We start from the raw sequence: 18,827 nt of genomic DNA, 5'->3' as shown, positions 1-18,827 counted from the left end.
TGCTCTGGGTGCTTTTTCCCTCCCTGTGTCCCTGAGTGCTGCGCCTCCTCCGGCCTCAGCTCCTGCCACCGTGGCTCCACCTTCAGCACCATCCGTCTTATATGTGGAATTCATAGGTTTCATGAATTTGGACACCACAAGTTGTGATCTGTGTAGACCCCCATGGTGGTGTCGCCTACCTTTGCTAACCTTGAGGGTGTCAGACGCTCGCACTGCACACCTTCCGCGCTGTCCCTGGGCCACGGGCACCTCCCACTCCACTCTGTCTCGGTCCTCGCGCTTAAGGAGTTAGATCCCCAGCACTGACCTTTCTGTTAGCAAGAAAGACGCTCCCTGAGAGCTCTGGAAACCTTTCTTTATCTTTCTCATCTCATTCCAATCTATCCTGGTCATGGCTTACCTGCTGACTTGCTCTGAGAAAGTCACTGTGCCCGGGGTGTTTTCGAGGAAAGGTGTACCTGTGTTTCAACTTGCCTAACGCACTGAGTTACAGAGGCTGCCCGACTGAGAAGATGGAAAGCCTCGTGGTCTCTCACGTGTTCTGACCTAACTACACACGTGTGGGTTGCTGGGAACTGGGTAATGCAGGTGAATATGAAAGCAGTCAGGCCGTGGCTGCGCTTCACAGTGGGAACGGCGTGGGGCCTGGGGTCAGCACAGAACGGAAGGCACTTTGGGAGTGGGCTTGGGAATGACAGGGCCTCACCTTGGAAACAAAGTTTTCACGACCCCGCCCAGAAATTGAAGTCCAACCTCGCGTTGGAGTTGAAATATGTTTTCAGAATCTGAGGATTAAAGCAACAGGTCTGTGGTCCCAGGTGCCACTCACTGGGCACTGCCCTCACCTTCCCAGGCCCCCTGGGGAAAGTGAGTAGGAGTGAGGGGGTGGGACCTGTTCCACCCCTGCTCATCTGCGTGCGGGACCCTGGGTGCCGCCAGCCTGGCGGAGGCTGGAGGAGGGCTGCTCATAGCCGGGCAGGTCGTGCAGGCTGATGGCCATCCTGGCCGGGGCCCTGGGAGCCGGCTCCACATCCACCGGGCCCCGGGGTGACCTCGTCCAGTGCTTGGGAGGCCAGCAGTTTCGAGGGGAAGGGCTGAGAGAAGGCCCTTGGGAGGCGTGAGCGAGTCCAGTCGGGAAAAAGCCACCTGGCTGCTGCCCATTCCCTCTCCCTGTGTCTCTCCCGCTCTTTAACCCTTCCATCTTAGAAGAGAACCTTCCTCCTTTTTATCTTTTCTTATCTTTGACCCAAAACTGGGCTTGCTGCTCAGGCTGGAGTCTGCAGACACCCTCGCTGTGGCCTGCCATGCCTCTGACCTCCGCCCTGGCATCGCAAGGGGCCTTGGGGGCCCTTTCTCCTCAGAGTCCCTCTCTTGTGGCCTTGAACAAAGGATCAGGTGCCTGGAAGATAAGATTGTTGTGTGGCCATGCTGTCTAGAGGGTGTTTCCCCCTCTCTGTTCAGAAGGGTTTGTGCAAATTCCAGATCCGTTCGATGCCAGCATGGCTGGCAGTCGTCCCCCTCCCAGCTGTCCCCACTCCCTCGGGTTTCCTCCCGTGCACCCCCAGCTTCCCGTCGTGGAGCGGCCCGTGTGCCGACCTTCGGTGGCTGGCCCGTGGGGAGAGCCTGGCACGCCTGCTCTTACTGCAGTCCAGTATAGTTGCTTGTCTGGCTGCCAGGCTTTCCAGGTCTCTTTCGGCTCTCCTCTGGGGTGTTGTCAGAAAGCAGAGGGACAGGCTGCGTGTCAGGGGTACTGACCTAGGCCCCATCCTCCGTCACGGCTGCCCCGAAGCCTGAGTTGGGAGCAGACCCGCTCTGCCCCTTCCCCGCCGTTCTGCAGTCGTACAGGAACAGTTTCCCCAAACGGGATTGTGAATGAACTCTGTTGACACCCCGTACTGACACGGCTGCATCGTGAATCACGCCCTTGGGATCCGTCTGTGTTTCCCTGAGTTAGAAGAGCCATGGGTTGACAGAGCTGGGACATTCTGATGACTTATGAAAAACCTAGTGACCAAGGTGTTCCATTTCCTGTCGCATTTTTAGAATGAGAACAACACAGGAAGTGTAAAGGTGAAAGCAGCTTGGGATGGCCCGGGCCAGGCCAGGGTCATCAGGCGGGTTTCACTCCCTTCCTGGACACTTCCAGGAGGACTCACTGAGGAGCTGATGGGGCAGTGGCCCTCAGCATTTGCGGCTGAGATTACAGGGCTTTTATGCCTCAGTTTAGTGTGCCCTTGGGGCGATTTTAAATGTTGGGTGGTGTTCCTGGTGTGGGACTCTTAGCAAATAGTAGGCATGGAACTTGCTCGTTGGTGGATTGATTGAAAAGTCCTGAAAATATCAACAGGTGTTGGTTGTTGTACGTTATGATGTAATGTAAGTAGACGCTGGTGATAGAAAATGTATGTAATTCCAAAAATCTAGTCCCAAAAGGCAGGACCATTTTTGAATAAAACTGTGATGTTTTGCTGGCACCCATGGAAGGTGGGAATCAAAGGCAAGACACAGTTCTTAAGTCTGACAGTGCTCTAACCCGAAGCCCAGCAGGTTGGGGGCAGGGCTACCATTGTTCTCTAGGGCAACGGACAGGACACGCCCAGAACCCTCTGAAAATTCAGAGTATCTGGAATTGTGACAACACTGTGGTTCTGTGTGCAGACAAGACTCTAGAATAGGGGAAGACAGATTAATGGGAGAGCACAGCCCCTCGGAGTAAGAATGTATATGCGCCAGAGACGGTATCGCCCACAAGCCATTCTGGAGTGGAAGTGGGTCCACTGGCCTGCGGGTTAGTGGGCAGGAGCGTGCACCAGAGAGGGGGAGGGGGTTAAAATAGCAGGTCTAGAGCGTCTAGAGGCGAGTGTGGCTTAGAATGGAGAAGGCTCTGTGAGCCTGGAAGAAGCTGTCACGCTTGAAACAAGGGTTAGCGCCACCCGTGCGAGTGAAAGCCAGTGGCCTGGGAGAGATACAGGACGCAAAAGCGCTCCCAGAGAACGCCAGGAACAAGGCCCAGCCAGGGCTCAGCTGGCCTCCCCGCCGCCAGGTGCTGCTGCACAGATGGGAGCCCAGTTCTGTGCGTGGAGCTGCCAGGACTCAGGTGTACTTCTGCGTGGGCTGTGCTGTGGCGCCCCCCGCCGGTTACACGGGGGCCCAGAATTGATGAGAGGGAGGGAAAACAGGCACCCCCGCCGTGCTGAGTGCAAGCTGCTTCCACTGCAGGGAACACGTGACGGTTTACCAAGAACCTGTTAAACGCTCACCTCCTTTGGGCCACTGATTCCCCATCTTAGGAATTTGCCCTTGGAAAAGCATGGTGTCCATAAAGATTTATATAAAGGGTGATTTTATTGTTCTTTGTGTTTTTTAAACACAGAGACAGCTAACCGTAGAGAAATGTCTAAATTATGTAACACCTGACAGTGAACTCCTGCACCGTCAGAGAGGCCATCTCCAGGTGGAGCAGTCCCCAGGGGTCTCAGCTGTGCCTCCAGGGTTCATTGTGGGGAATGAAATAAAGGCAGAGAGGAAATTCAGAGCTGCTAAATGGTGGCTGACCCCAGAGAGTGAGATACGGGGATTTTTATTTCTCTGTTTTTACTTTCTGTGTGATTTTTTAATTAATAAATATCACAAGGCCAGCAGATACCTTCATACTGAACTGCTGCCAGTTGTTGTGGGACCCTGTGCTCTGGCCACTGTAAAGCAGGGGTGCTTTGGTGTGGGGTGCGGGGCGCCCTGGCGTGGTGCTGCGCTGCCGAGCTGCTGCCGGCCCCCTGCCCCCACTTTCCTGCACGGTTTGGCCTTGTTGCATTCGCAGTGGGTGGTGACCACGTGGGGAGCCCGCCGTGGCGGTGGCTTGCTCACGGGGCCCAGCAGGCCCTGCTCTCGCTGACCCGCTGGCCCTCGGTCTTGATGCTTCGTCACGGCGTTGACTTGTCCTGCTCTCGTCCCTCTCGCTGGGAGATGATGTTCTTTCAGTGAATTAAACCTAAGAGAACAAAGGAAATGTGTAAGGCTTGGGTTTAGCTCATTTGCAGACAAGGAGTTCCTCAACCCCTTGAGCTTCCTAAGTGCTGGTGTGTGGCCACTGTGCGCCAGCTCTAGAGAGAACGTGCCAGGCCCCTTCCTCCCTGTGCTCCCGGAGCCCATGCAGCGGGGCAGGCGGGGGTTCTGGGGGAGGATGGCGCCGGATGGCCAGCTGCCCTGCTGCCCTGGAAGGCACCGCGCGTGGAGAGAGCCCCACGTGTCTGGCTCCAGGTGAGGTCTCCCGTAGACAGAGCGCCTGCTGCCCTGCGTGTCCGGCGTTCCTGGAGTGAGCCGTCAGGTCACAGTCTCTCCTCTGACTCAGTTTCTTTCACCAAACGGCATTGCTGTCTGCTGGGAGGTGGCCCTAGACCTGCTAACCGCTCTGTGATTTCAGCCGTCAAGCTGAGCCACCAAAGAAGGAGACGGCCTCTGCCGGGCCCCAGGTTAAGAGAGCTGACGAGTGGAAGGACCCCTGGCGCCGGTCCAAGTCTCCCAAGAAGAAACTTGGGGTATCGGTCTCCCCTAGCCGGGCACGACGGCGTCGAAAAACATCAGCCTCATCGGCCTCTGCCTCTAATTCCTCCAGGTAAGGAGGCAGGGAGGTCAGCGGGACTGAGCGGCATCTGTGTGCTCAGTGGGGCTGTGGCGTGGCTGGGTTCCAGAGCATTGCTGGGTAACAGAACTGACACTTCACACCTGGTGAGGCTTCACATACCCCCCGGAACAAGGTCAGCCGGGGTGCAGGCCACCCAGAGTGGAGCACAGACCTGGGCAGGGGTCAGTGTGGGGAGAGACACTGCTTGGCGGAAGACCAGAAGAGCAGCCTGGCCCCAGTGTCTAGTCGGTCCACCTGTCACCTGTGAGTTTGGGTCGGCAGCCGTGAAATCTGTGTGTGTACTAGGTCTGCACAAACAAGTGAGGATGCTGTGGGCGGTGAGAGCGGGGGCTCTCCCTGAAGAGGGCCAGGAGGGGCCTGCGGAGGTGGACGGGGACTGGACGTGTCTATGGACTCAGGGTTTCCACTGCCTGCACTGGTGGACACATAGATGCACACACGTGTGTCTGCCCGGGTCAGACACACTCACCTACACACACGGACACACGTATTCTGGCTCTGTCCCCCGAGGGCCTGGAGCTGTGTCACCAGCGACAGTGAGCACACCCAGCACCCAGGTCTTGGTTTCTAAGCACCATTCCCACGAGAAGGGGGACTGGAGTGCAGCGTGTCCGCAGGGCAGCCAGAGAGCGGGCGTGTGTGTGTGTGAGCCGGGGGCCGGCGGGCAGAAGGAGACTCCGCCTTCTCTTCTCTCCTGGGCTCCAGGTCGTCATCGCGGTCATCCTCCTACTCTGGCTCCGGCTCCTCCCGGTCCCGGTCCCGGTCCTCGTCCTACAGCTCCTACTCCAGCCGCTCTTCCAGACACAGCTCGTTCTCAGGCAGCCGGTCCAGGTACGTCCCTGAGGCCCAGCAGGTGTGGAGAACGCCAGCTCCTCCGGGTTCCTGCGTGACGGCAGCTTTCTGTGTTGATGGGCGCCTTCCAGGTCCTCACTGGTTGAGGAGGAGTCTCGCTAAGTTAGGTGTCTGGTGAATTCTGAAGAATACACAGCGAGGGGCCAAGGAACCAACACAGGGGTGTACGTCAGGGCTCACAAGCCACACCGATGTTGGTCTGATTGGGGGCCGTGCTCATATCATGAACGAGGCAGCCACAGGGTCAGCGCCAGCTCGGGTGACCTCCTGGGGACCTGCACTGGCCACACGTGGTGGGTCGGGTCACGTTCCAGCACACTAGAATTTTGGAGTGGGTGCAACCCCTGTTTGGGGCGCTCAGATACAGAATGTTTCCATCTTCACAGAAGGTGCTACTGCCCTATTCCAGAAAGATCGGGAGTATTTCCCCACTGAAAATAGGCAAACTGCAAATAGGCAAACTGCTTGGAATGTTAGAGAATTTCTGGTCATCGTCTGGGTGGGAGGAGTCACTGGTTCTCATGAGGAATAGGAAACGGCTCACACCGTTTTTGCCTCTTCAGCCTTTTCAACCAGTGCAGGCTGCTGCGTGCGCCTCTGCCCCCGGTGCCACCTGCACACAGACCCAGAGTCACTCCCCCGCCCTCTCTGCCTCCTGCCAGCCTGAGACGCGCAGGTGGGGCCCCACCCAGGACAGGTCTGGGACCAGAGGGAGGCTGCGAGTGGAGGGGGCCGCCTGTGTGGCTCTGTCCCCACAGTCGCAGACAGGCGCAGCTCTCCCAGAGGGCCGCAGCAGGGCGTGGACCCACCCCTATGCGCTCACACTCACACCACACACACACCCACACAGACACACGTGCCCACCCCTTCCCTGGGGAGCACGTCACAAAGTGTTCTTGGGGTAAACTGATGGGTCCTCCTGCGGGGTCTGTGGCCCCCAGTGGTGCCCCTTCCTGGCAGGCTGTCTCACCCTAGGACAGCGTAGAGTGGGTGGGAGCAGCACAAGGAGATCATTGAAGCTGTTGTATCTGAAGGCCACGTTCCTGTGTTTGTGGACTTAGATGACAGCTGGACCTGCTTTTCCTGAATGTCATCTTGTGCTGAGTGACAGCTGTGAGAAAGGAAAGCCAGCCTTTTGCTAAGGGTATCCAGAGGGCCTGCTGTGGGCACTGTGGCCTCACGGCCTTCCTGCCAGAAGTGTAGGCAGTGCCTGGGTGTCCAGGGGAAGGCTGCTGTCATGGGACAGTCGGGGAAGGCTGCTTGTAGGAGGCTGAGAGGAAGACAGCAAAGGTATCGATCATCAATGGCAGGAGAAGCCTTCTGTGGTTTCACGTGAAAAATAAGGCTGGTGAGCTGTGGGGAAGAAGCCTGGAACCAGCTGATAAATTGGGGGGTTCTGGAAATCCCAGGGTGTGGGGGGGCTTACCTGCAGTCTCCCCTCTGTGAGCACTGGATGACACGGGGACAGATGGAAGAAGGCCCTGTCTGTGAGCTGTTCTCACAAAGTCGGGGATGCTTACTTCGCTACTTAACCTTCCCCTTGGGTTGTGTTTGCAAGCCCCACTGACTGTTCCAGGGCCTCCCCGCTGGCTCCCAGGTGACGGCTGATGGGGCGCTGCCTGCCCCTTGGCACCTCTTTTCCCCTCTGACGTGCATTTCAGGAGACGACCAAGACCCGTCCGAGGCCGATCGGTAGCCCCTGCGGGGATGCGGGCTGGGTGGAGCGCCTCCTCTCACCTCTGTTCACTCCCTAGGTCCCGGTCCTTCTCCTCGTCCCCGTCCCCATCCCCGACGCCCTCACCGCACAGACCTGTCAGAACCAAGGGGGAGCCGGCTCCGCCTCCCGCAAAAGCAGGGTGAGTGCTGCGACGGCCCCGGGAAGTGGGCAGGGGCGCGGGGCACAGGCCTGGCCTCGCGCTTCCTGTGTGTGGGCCTCGGGGCCACGGGCCACATCCATGCATTGATCCTTCTCAACAGATGTGACGATGGGAGGGGTTAGAAGCATCTAGGACTTAGCACACAAACCTTACAATACCTGGCGTGCAGGGTTGGGGTGCATGGTCCACCGGGTGAGAGTGGGCTCCGCTCCTGCAGCTCTGCCGAGTGCGAGGCCCGTCCTGACGTTGGCCGTCCCCACGTGCGTCTGGCCCCAGCCCCCATGGCAGGTTTTCCTCCTGAACGAGTCGGCTCCCGGGCCTCAGGCTTAGGGAGTCCTGGGCGGCTCACTGTTAGAAAGAGAGCGGTGTGTTGGCGTATAACTTAGGCCCCAGACACCGCCTCCACCTAAACTGTACTGTTGGGTGGGGACCCCGATCACAGCGCAGGCGCTTCGGGCCCCCAGGCTTCACGCAGACGGCGTCGGGCGGGGGTAAGTGCGGGTCTGCCTCCTGGTCGGCACAGGCTTGGACTCAGCCCTGCTGCTGTGCCGAGCAGCTTCCTTTAACCCAGACTCTGCTTCCTGCTGGTGTCAGCGTTGCTGGCAGGGTCTGCTCTGCGGCCCATGTGCGCCGTGCGTGTTCAGGGCGCTTAACAAACTGGCAGGGTATCTTCCCCACGCAACAGTGAAGAACAGCTTGGGGGCCGTTTTCCTGACTGCAGTGGGGTCCCCAATTACTGAGGGAGCACAGCCCCGCTCTGGGCACTGCTCCGGAGCTCTTCAGACGGCCCCGTCTTCCTCCCTCTCCTTTCTTGGAGGGGGAGGCCGAGGGATGCTCACTGGGGGGTGGGGTCTGCGGGAGACAGCTCCTCACAGGGGAGTGTGTGCGTGCACGGCACGCGCCCCAAGGTCGGCCGGCAGGGCCGCCTCCACCTGCCCAGCCAGGTCTGACCCTCCCTCTGTCCCACGTCACAGAGAGAAGCTGCTGAAGAAGCCAGCCCCACCTCCAGCCCCACCGCAGGCCCCCAAAACCACCGCTCCTGCCCCCGAGCCCACCAAGCCCGGAGACCTTCGGGAAGCCAGGAGGAGGGAGCGGCAGGCCAGGAGCCCGCCCAGGAGGTGAGCGCACCGGCCTCCAGGGCTGGCAGAGGGGTGCTCCCAGGCAGCGGGGGCCGGGGACCGTGGCACGTCTCCGAGCCTCGGTGTCACCAGGAGCTCGATGGTTGTGAGGGGCCCAGGTGCTCACTCGGTGCCAAGTTCCCCCCCGCTGGAGGCACAGTGTCAGGGGAGCTGGCCAGGGCTATGGTTGGTTCACTTTGAGGGAATCAGAGCCCCGCCCGCTGCCCGGTCGGTGGCGAATCACTGGGGGCGCGTTGGTCTCAGGCCAGCGAGCCCCGGCTTGGAGGAGCACCCGCACGTCAAGGCCACAGAAACGTGAGCAGCCGGACTCTTGGTTGTGTCGTAGGCGGACTGGCAGCGGCAGCGGCAGCGGCAGCAGCTACAGCGGCTCTAGCTCCAGATCCAGGTCATTATCACGTCTCTCCGGCCCCAGGGCCGTCGGCACCCGCCTCTGTCCCCCAGTCAGGGTCCAGGGAACCCCGGGAGAGGCCACCTCAGGCGTGAGCACCCTCCTCCCTCGGGCAGCAACACCATGGGTCCGAGGAGCTGTTCCCGAGCCGCTCCGGCGCGGAGGTGGTCACGGGCTGAGGCAGCTGGGGGTGGCCGATCGAAAAGGTCTGAGGAAAGAGCGGGCAGAAGAGAATGCTGCTGTTTAGTTTAGGAGGCAGACAGTATCGCATCAGTCCTTAGCTTCCTCGAGTCCGGTTTTCTCTTTCATTTGCGGGCAGCAGGTGGTGTATACATTTGCCCAAAGCTGTCTGAGTGGGTCTGGGGTGTGTTAAAGACCTAACCTTTCAAAAAGGCTGGGCTCTTCCCTTCCCCGTTGCAGCATCCACACACCTTAGGACGCAGTGCTGCCGGTTTTCTCAGAGGGCGGGAGTCCCTGTGGAGCCTGGGCTGTGAGGGGACCAGGGCCTAGGATATCGGCCATGTTCAGCGCCTCCTGAGTGGGCCCGTTGGGTTGTCTGGCACAGCGTCTGCTCACGCTGCGGCCCGTGTCCACCCTCTGTTGTGCACCGTTGCCAGGGTGGGTGTCCAGCTCTTGGTCACACTCAGCCGTATGTCCCTGCCCAGCTAACAGCACAGTCACCTGGGAGCACGAGGGCCTGGCCACAGCCACGTGGGCATCCCCTCCCTGGGTGGCACCTATAGAGTGCCCAGAGCCCCCCAGATCTCGGGCTAGGTGGGTTCCCCTTCCCTGGGAACAGGTATCGGGTCTCAGGCTGGGGCCGCGGTGCAGACGTGCTTGTGCGTGCAGGTCCCTGAGCGTGAGCAGCGTCTCCTCCGTGTCCAGTGCCACGTCGAGCAGCAGCTCAGCGCACAGCGTGGACTCGGACGACATGTATGCGGACCTGGCAAGCCCCGTGTCCTCGGCTAGCTCGCGGTCCCCCACCCCAGCCCAGACCAAGAAGGAGAAAGGTAGAGCCTGTGTGCAGGGGAGGGGGCGTGCAGCGGCCCCACGCTGCCAGTGATGACGCCTCCCCCAGACGGCACGCGGGCGGCCGCCTCAGCGGAACAGAGGCTCTGATGGGCGTTTCTCACGGGCAGGAAAGTCTAAGAAAGAAGACGGTGTGAAAGCAGATAAGCGGAAGCGGGATCCGTCCACGCAGCCGCCCAAACCCTCGAGAACCCCCGCGGGCGGCAGGTCCTCCCAGCAGCCCACGACGCCCCAGCAGGCGCCACCCGGCCAGCCCCCACCGGCCGCGTTCATCGCCCACAAGGAGATCAAGTTGACTCTGCTGAACAAGGTGAGGCCGTGTGTAGTGCTGCTGGGGCTCCAGGGCCGGGCTGGCGGGCAGCTCTCCACGTCACCCGGCTCGTCCTGCCCCTGTGGGCAGTGCCTGTGGGCATAGGGTAGATGGGAGACGGGCCGGTTCCCACACGGCAGCCCTGGGACCTGGGGCAGGGAGCAAAGCAGACTTGGCCTCTGAGTGACATCCACGATGCCCTGAGAGACCGGAAGGCCTGAGTCCCTCTCCTGGCGTGGAGGCCTCGAGACTGTGGGCCCTGCCCCCCTTGGGGCCACGTGGCGCAGGAGCCCCAGAGGAGTGCCTGCAGCGGCGGAGAGCAGGTGGCCGCCTGCTCCAGGGCCTGTGTTCGTTCAGGCCCTGGTCCTCCTCACACACACCCTGTTGTTCCAGGCTGCTGATAAAGGGGGCAGGAAGCGCTACGAGCCCTCAGACAAGGACAGGCAGAGCCCACCTCCAGCCAAGCGGGCCAACCTCTCCCCGGACCGAGGTGAGCCTCCCGTGTCTGGAGCCGGCACCCCATTCACGCTTAAAAAGTCTTGAGGGCCTCAGGGACTTCTGATTGGGTGGGTCGTGTCTATCGACATTTACGGTTTTAGAAGTTAAAACTATATAAAATACTTATCTTTAAATAACACAGGTAAGATTTTTTTTATAGAAAATAACTATCTTCCAAAACAGACGTTAGTAGGAGTGGCATTGGTCTTTGGTTTTTTACAACCCTCTTACGGCTGGGATCCCATCTCTTCTGGTCACACAAATCACTCGGCCTCTGGAAAACCCCACCCGGGCTTGTGAGGCCGTGAGCGTGAGCGTGCGGAGGGCGGGCAGCATCTCAGTGTCGCAGGACGCACCTGGCTGCGGCCCCGGCGGTGCTCGACTGCACCTAGAGAACCACTGGCCCAGGCAGAGCCTCTTCCTGACTGGCTCTAACTAGTAAAGCAAAAGCCTGAGTGTTTCCAAGCCGTCTTTCCCCCTTAAAATGGAGAGGTCCCGCGAACCCCACCAGGAGCAGGAGGTGGACACCGCCCGCCCCTGAGGCACACCCCCCGGGGCTGCCTGCATGCCTCTGCGGGGCGGGACCCCCTCCGCCTGCCCTCGCTCGGGGCCCCCACACTCGCACGACAGCAAGCACTCCTTCCCGTTCTTGGTTTTGCTTATAGTTTTTAAGCCGCCGTGCCTTTTTGTTCCCCATTTGAAGACCCTCACCGTGAGTTTCTTCAAGGCACGGAAGGAGGGTTTATGTCTGCTTGGAGTTGGACGCTCAGAGCTCGGTGGCCTGTTCTGATGCCGGCTCAGGAAACCAGAACCGAAATTAGACCTCGGCTTCCGTGTGTCTCTGGGGCTTCATTTTCCGGTGTCATCCATCCTCCCCTTTCCCTTTTTCTCACTGGCCCTGCTCCTCACGTCTTCCTGTGAAAATGAGGAAGCCGAACTGAGCGGCCACCGCTTTGTGGCATGGGGTCACCAGTGGTCAGAGGGGCCACCCCATCCCTGTCTGAGCACACCAGCCCCTGCGCAGCTGGCCCCGTGTGGAACTGGGACCCTTGTCTTACCTGTCCTCTGTCACCCAGGTTCTCGGGACCGAAAGTCAGGTGGGAGACTCAGCTCCCCGAAGCCAGAGCGGCAGAGGGGCCAGAATTCCAAGGCACCCGCGGCCCCGACAGACAGGTGAGTGTCTCCCCCCGGCCCCCGTGCCCTGGGCACAGCACGCTGGCTCCTTTCCCACATAGAGGGCTGGCGCAGCTTCCCTCCCCAGGTGGAGGCCAGCAGGACTAGCCAGGGGCAGGCTCAGAGGCAGCAGGGGTGTGGCGCTTGGCTCAGATCCAGAGGCAAGAGGGCGGTCCGGCCCGTGTCTTAACTCTGCCCCACCAGTGGGTCCTAGAATGAGGAACGGCCCAGAGCGCGCAGCTCCCGGCCAGGGGACCAGGACCCAGATGGTGGCACCCCTTCCCCTCCCTCCCACGTCAGGCACAGGAAGTAGGGGCATGGATCCGCTTTTCCCAGGAAGTGGGCTGAGTCTCTGCACACCTGCACCCCTGGCTTTGGGTCGAGGGCCAGGTGGGAGGGGCTGCGGGGAGGGTGGGCACAGCCCCCGGCCCTCGGCCCACAGCACGGCTTGAAGCCGGGGTCAGCAGCGTGGGGTTTCACGTCAGCACAGAGCGGGGCACGTACGAGGACCAGAGTAGGAGGGCGGGATAGCGTGGCTCCAGGCAAGCCCTGACGCTGTGCCCCTTCGCCCGCGCAGTCTCTGCTCCACGATCGGGGGGCGTGGGAAGGCCACCTCGACTGTGGCCAGAACCCGGGCTGGGGGCAGGAGGCTGGGCTGGGCCCCGCACGCTTACCCATCGTGGGGGGCCTCGTCCAGTGGGGAGGGGTGCCTTCCACCTGGCAGGTACAGCTCCTGGGGTCTAGGCCCCCGGCACGAGGCTCATAGAGAGAGGCTCTCCGCCCCTCTGACTGCCTCCCCACCCCCACAGGAAGCGCCCGTTGTCCCCCCAGTCCAAGAGCTCCAGCAAGGTCACCAGTGTGCCCGGCAAAGCCTCGGACACCAGTGCTGCCGCCGGCGCGTCCGCGGGCACCAAGTCAGGGAAGGCCAGCACGCTGTCCCGGCGGGAGGAGCTGCTGAAGCAGCTGAAGGCCGTGGAGGACGCCATTGCCCGCAAGCGGGCCAAGATCCCCGGGAAGGTGTAGCCCGGGCTCTGCTCTGCGAGGCAGAGACTCACTTGTTTTTATAAATAGGGTAAGCGCAGCCATTTTGGATTTTGCAGTTAATGTCTTATTTTGGCTGTGATTCTTTTTAAAAATTAAAAAAAAAAAAAAAAGTTTCTCAGCTGGAAAAGAAGCCACACACATAACGAAGATGACGCTGAATCCCAGACTGAAGCAGCCCCTTCCCAGAGCAGAAGTCCGGCGAGCCGGCTGGGCGGGCGGCAGCGCGGTGAGGACCGGCTCGATTTTATGTAAATGATGAGTCCTCCCTCTGCTCGTCAGTCAGGCGCCCTCACCACCCGGTCGGTCGCGCCCTCGGCACCCGCCCTCCTACCGTCGCCAGGAACACCAAGTGTGCCGAGCGTCCTCCCCGCCCCTGCCGTCCCCAGGATCAAAAAGTATATATATATTCTTGACTAAAGTCTGATTGGGAAATACTCCTGTCTTTTATTTTAAGCATCAAATTGTTTTAGTTGATTTAAAAAGAAAAAAAAAATACAGAAAAGACCAAAAAAAAAAGGCCGAGGGTATTGCTGGGCATCTGTCAGATGTGGAGGGTCTTTTTTTGAGGGGTCTCCTAAAATAAAATATTTTGATAAACAGCTGTCTTGCCCTGGTGGTGATGTTTGCCTGGGCCTGGGCCCCCGCCTCGGCCCTCCGCTTGGCAATGCCCACTGGGCTGCTGGCTGAAGGAGGCCCCACCCTGTGGAGCGCTCACCTTGGTTTCCTCGCGGGGGCTGGGCTGGCAGGTCTTCCTGAACACCGAGATCTCCGCCTGAGCGAGAGCCCAGCTTCCCCAGCAGCGGGCCCTGAGCCAGAGAGGTGACCCCGGCCCGAAAGCCAGCTCTCCATTCAGTGCCTCAACGCGCAGTTGGACCCCACCCGGACACGCAGGAGTCTGAGCATGAGACGCCCCGGCCAGGACCACGGTGCCGTCTCACTCACTGCAGGCTGGGAAAGGCTGTCGTTGAGTCTGAGAGCCACCGCCCGCAATGCCCTCCTCAGCCCCTGCTCTCCTCCCAGCGGGACCAGGACCACGGTGGGGGGGGGACCCTTTCTTGTGGGTTGAACTTGCAGAGTGGTGCCAGGGCCTGGGAGTGCCCCCGCCCAGTCCCCCCATCGGCACCTCTGCTCTCGGGTGACTGACTTTAAACCAAGTTCCATGAGCCCTTGCAGACGATATGCCTCCCAGAGCCCTGCTCTGGGCAGTCAGGAGGCCACAGCGTGGGGCTCTGGCCTGGGGTCATGACCCTGAGGCCTGTGTTCAGTTACCTCAGTTACCGCATGCTCTGTCCCCAGGCTGCATAGCCACTGACCTGTGGGACAGGAAAGCCGGCTGGGAGCCAGTGCCACGCCGCGGGGCCTCCTGCGTGGACTGTTTGCAGTGCAGTCCACGCCCGCCCCACAGCACAGCACACATGCGATGCTTCTTGCGTCACCGGCCTCAGTACTGTGTCTGGGCAATTTCTCAAGACTTATCTGATTTGCCCTCGGGTCAAAGCCAGGTGCAGAGGGAACTCCCAGTCTCCGAAGGGCGGCCTTCAAGGACACAGAGCCAGAATCCAGGACACCTTGGGTGACAGCCTGTCCCTGCATTCTGCACCCCAGCCGCTGGGCCCCACGAGCCAGCCAAGCAGTGACGGCCTCTGAAGCCAGGAGCCGGCAGGTGAGCAAGTCCCCCACGCAGGTGTCAGCACGCTGCCCCCCTGGCCCGGCTGACCAGCCAGCTCCTGTGCCAAAGGGCTGGGCTGACCTGGCTTCCCACGCCTGGGTTGGACCTATGGCCCTGGGTCCCCTGGACCGGAGCTGGGTTTAAACTAGCAGCTTGCCATTTGCCATCTGGGGGCAGGGGTGTGTCCTTGGAGGGGTGAGAGTCACACCCTGAACTCTCCCCCAGGTCTAGTGGAAAGAACATTCCAGGCCAGGCATGTGGGAAAAGGGAGGCTCTGTGGTATAATGGGTTCTCAGCATCTTTGCCCCCCAGGGGACGTGAGGGCTGAGGCCCTGCCAGGCAGTTAACATGCAAAGGTGGGAGTGATTCCCTGTTCCTCAAGCTTCTTTTCTGCCTACTGACCCCTGCCCCTCCCTCCAGCCCTCCTCCTCCACAGCTGCAGACCCCGCCGGAGCCCCTCCCCTGCCTGTTTGCATTCCTCCTTCCCAGCCCCGGCCTCGGCACACACTGCTTCCTGTTCCTGGAACTGTGACCCAGCTGCATCTCACCCTTCTCCCAGCTCAGGCCAGGCCTGCCCCGGCCCCTCAGGCCTTCCCCTGTCTGCTGCGCCAGTGCTGTCCTGGAGCTGGCCGCCTCCGGGGGAACTTTGGTGTGCTTTCCCCGAGTGTAAAGCAGAGGCAGAAAGCCCAGCCCCGCCCTTCTGAGTTTTCTCATACTGACCCTCCTCGTCTCGAGGGAAGGGGCCGGGGCTTAGCTCCACGGAAGGGGAGCCGCACCCCTGGGGCCGCCCTCCCCAGGCCAAGGCACTCTCCAGCTTCGAGTGTGCCCGTCTCTCCTCCTCTCGCTCTGGAACGGGTGAAAAGAAAAGAAAGATTTCATTTTTTCAGTTTATAACTTTCCTAACTCAAATGTGAAGTAGCATCTCCAACGTCATGGGTGAATACATCGAGCTAGTGGGGCAACTCAGCCCAGTGAAAATTAAGTTCCTGTGGGTTTCTTACGCCTGCTGGTGATTTACAGCCGCTGCCAGTACCCTCCCCACAGCGCCAGCCCTGTGCCCCCTGTTCCCTCAAGGCCTGGGCTTCCACCGTCCTCTCACTCTCTGCCAACCGTCCAGCTCCCCCCGTGACGGTTCAGCCAGTGCCTCAGCCCCTGCGGGCCCGTCCGCCTCTGAGGACAGCAGTCAGCCTCCACCGGGAAGAGGAGCTGGGCAGGAGGTGGCTCAGGCCTTGGGTCAATGGGCAGGGACCCCTGCCCCGGGCAGCCGCCCTTGAGGGGCCGTGGACAAGCATGAGGCGAAGGGGTCGTTCCTGATGGTGCAAAGTTTTGGGAGCACGAGAAAACTGGGCTGTGTCCTAGGTTGACTGGGCAGGGCTGCCTGGGGCCCCATGGTCGGAGAGGCCATGCCACAGGAGGGAAGGGGGAGACGGTACTGCCACCCCCACTTCAGGCGGGACTGAGGCCTGCCACTGGGCTTCCCTCTAGGAGGGGGGAGAACTCCGAGCCTGGAGCTGGCAGGGCCTGGAGCAAACCCCTCCTGCAGGCCACGTCCCCAGCCCAGGCCCACTGGGCTGCTCCTGTCCAGCCAAGGCTGCAAGGGCTCCGAGCCACAGGCAGGGCCACCCCAGAGGCGCCCCGAGGGACTGGCCCTGGTGCACGTCCCTGCGGCTCCTGTGTTTCTGCCTTCCTGCCCTGGCTCTGCCCTTTCCTCTCTGCCCCGCCTTCCATCTGTGGTCTCTGCATTTATCTGAGTCTCCCTGGATCTCTGTGTCTGTCTCCATCCATCCCTCCTCCCCTACCTCCATCCCCCCCCTCTGTGCCCCTCCATCCCCTTTCTGCATCTCTCCAGGCAGGGGGACTTGGGAGCTTGGTCGAATGGGTGTGGTCCGGGGGCAGAGATGTGGTGGGTGTGGTTTGAGGGGCGGAGCCATCCAGGGCACCTCCTCCAGGACGCCCTCCAGCCTTCCTCCTGCAGCTGCCTTTCCAGTATTGCCTAACCCTGTATGGTGTGCTTGCCTCAGCCACCCGCAGGAATGAGGCACTGCTGGGCTCTGCCCTGTCCTTCCGTGGGTGCCTGGGACCCTGACCCCAGGCAGGCCACCGGTGCACACAAAATAGCTCGGGGTGGTAGTGAGGAAGCAGGTGCGTGGCCCAGCCCCGGGGTTCGTCCCCGACTTGCCCACCCAGAGACACAGAAAATGCTGAAGCTCAGCCCCTTGGCGTAGGGACCCCGAGCCTTGCACTTCCGAAGATCCTTTGCGGGGGACCCCAGCCCCACAACGGCAAGGCCATTTCCCCTTGGATTCCCCCCCCCCAGGGGCCAGTGCCAGGCATGGGTGCCCCCTCCCCTCACTCTGCGAGGGCAGCTCCACGCCTGGGGACAGGGCAGGTCCACTGTACGGTGTCCCTGCCCTGGAGGGGCTCGCACTACCTTTGGGGCCGAGGCAGGGGCACTAGGGTTTCTGAGGTCCTGGGTGCCCTGCACTAAGGCGGGCCTCACCTCAGCCTCAGAAGGGTCTTTCTCTGGACCTGAGCATCTGTCCCAGTGGAAGGGGCTCAATTGTGTCCCCCAAAACTATGTTGAGGGCCTAGCCCCAGTGCCTGGGAAGAAGGTTCCTCTATCTGGGAAAAGGGTGTCTGCAGCTGTGCTTAAGGTCAGGCTCTTGATGAGATCACCCTGGGTAGGTGAATGTCTGTAGAAGGTACAGAGATGAGAGACACACATGGGGAGAGGCCACGTGGGAGTGAGGCAGAGGCTGCACTGGTACGTTTACAGCCCGGGGCCCCAAGGATTGCCAGGAGCCGCCAGAGGCTGGGAGAGGCAGCAAGGATTCCCTCTCAGAGACCCCAGAAGGAACCAGCCCTGCTGACACTTTGACTTGGGGCTTCCAGCCTCCAGACCGTGAGAGAATAACCTTCTGTTGTTTTAAGCCTCCCGTTTTTTGGGTACTTGGTTATGGCCACGCCAGGAGATGAATACAGGTGGTGAGCTCCCTGCAGCAGGAGGTGTGCAAGCAGAGGGTGGATGGCCACGGGCAGGGGTGTGGTAGGCAGGAGCAGCCCTGGGGCCTCAACGTGTCTGTCCATCCATCGGTCAGAAAGAAGCTGGGAGAACAGCCATGACGCGATACCCGCTGTGGGAACATTTCCTCCAGACCGAGGCTGGGAGGGCGGGCGGACTCGGGGCCCAGAGTCACACACTGCCCACTGGAGGTCCTGGAGGGCCCCGGCGTCCCACTGCCTTCTCCATCCTCCTCTCAGGGGTCTTCCTGTCCACCGAGTCTGCGCCTCCAGAGTCAGACTGGCCCCTTCGTGGTGTACATTCTGGCTCCAGCCAGCAGGCGAGGAAACCCAGAAGGCAGGTTGACTCCATCCTCCATGCCCAGGCCCTCCTCAGCGGGACATTTTATACTGATTCGAGAGGACCAGGGCACATGGGCCCTCGCCAGCATGGCATCCGAACCTCAGCATTCAGAACTTGGCAGGATCCGGCCCTAAACGGTCTCCCTTTTCGGGTAATGAAGGCACCCCAGCACACCCTCACCAGCAGCACGGAGTTGGTGCAGGTGGGCTCCGGGGGCCTCCTTAGCTGCTGAGGGCACCCTGCCCTTTAAAGCCTCCAGGGCATTGTCACCCCCTCCACCTCAGACTTGCACTTTTCTTGACTGAAACCACAGAAGCCCAGCAGAGAATCCTGAAGAGGCTCACTGGCCCCCAGCCGCCCCGGTCCCTTCTGGAGCCTCCCCCCGTGACAGGAGGAGGGGACGGGAGAATCGGCCCTGGTGGAGGACTGGGCAGTGGCGCAAAATGAGCAAGCTCTCGCCTCAGGTCACCAGGTCCAAACGGCAAAAACGTACAAGGGGTTAGGACTTGGCACTTGGAGAAGGTTCGACAGTTCCTGTCACACAGGGAAGACCGTTCTGAGCCCCATTTGTAAATGCTTGGCCTGGGGTAGGGTCCCTGGAGGTGGGGGAGAGGAGGGAGGAGTGGGTCCACCTGTCCTGGATGGGAGGGGACAGCTGCAGGGAGGGGAGGAGGAAGCATGGCCAGGCCCTTCCCGAGGAGGGAGGGTGCTGGATTTTCCCCAGGCGTGGCCCGAGGTATAAAAGGCGCCGCAAGCCGGCTGCAGCCAGGGCAGCCACGGGTACGCCAGGACTGCCAGGTGCGCCGCCGCGGAGCGGAGCCCGGAACCCAGCCCCCGCTGCG

The 18,827-nt window shown here is 61.0% G+C and overlaps 1 protein-coding gene across 1 annotated transcript in view; it reads left to right on the top strand.

The window, feature by feature from the left end:
- Positions 1-13,551, top strand: part of ZC3H18 (zinc finger CCCH-type containing 18) — a 49,131-nt gene extending 35,580 nt beyond the window's left edge. The window contains exons 9-18 of the mRNA XM_082608219.1: positions 4,421-4,612; positions 5,348-5,473; positions 7,249-7,350; positions 8,346-8,489; positions 8,836-8,895; positions 9,748-9,908; positions 10,038-10,237; positions 10,631-10,727; positions 11,812-11,908; positions 12,718-13,551. Coding sequence (XP_082464345.1) covers positions 4,421-4,612; positions 5,348-5,473; positions 7,249-7,350; positions 8,346-8,489; positions 8,836-8,895; positions 9,748-9,908; positions 10,038-10,237; positions 10,631-10,727; positions 11,812-11,908; positions 12,718-12,931 — 1,393 coding nt within the window. The 3' untranslated portion in view covers positions 12,932-13,551. The remainder of the gene's footprint in view (positions 1-4,420; positions 4,613-5,347; positions 5,474-7,248; positions 7,351-8,345; positions 8,490-8,835; positions 8,896-9,747; positions 9,909-10,037; positions 10,238-10,630; positions 10,728-11,811; positions 11,909-12,717) is intronic.
- The last annotated feature ends 5,276 nt before the right edge of the window (positions 13,552-18,827 follow it).

This window comes from Mesoplodon mirus (assembly GCF_964341445.2).
Source record: "Mesoplodon mirus genome assembly, chromosome: 19".
Lineage (NCBI taxonomy): Eukaryota > Metazoa > Chordata > Mammalia > Artiodactyla > Ziphiidae > Mesoplodon > Mesoplodon mirus.
Note: the sequence above shows the minus strand (reverse complement) of the source record. Positions and strands in the feature narration are given on the sequence as shown.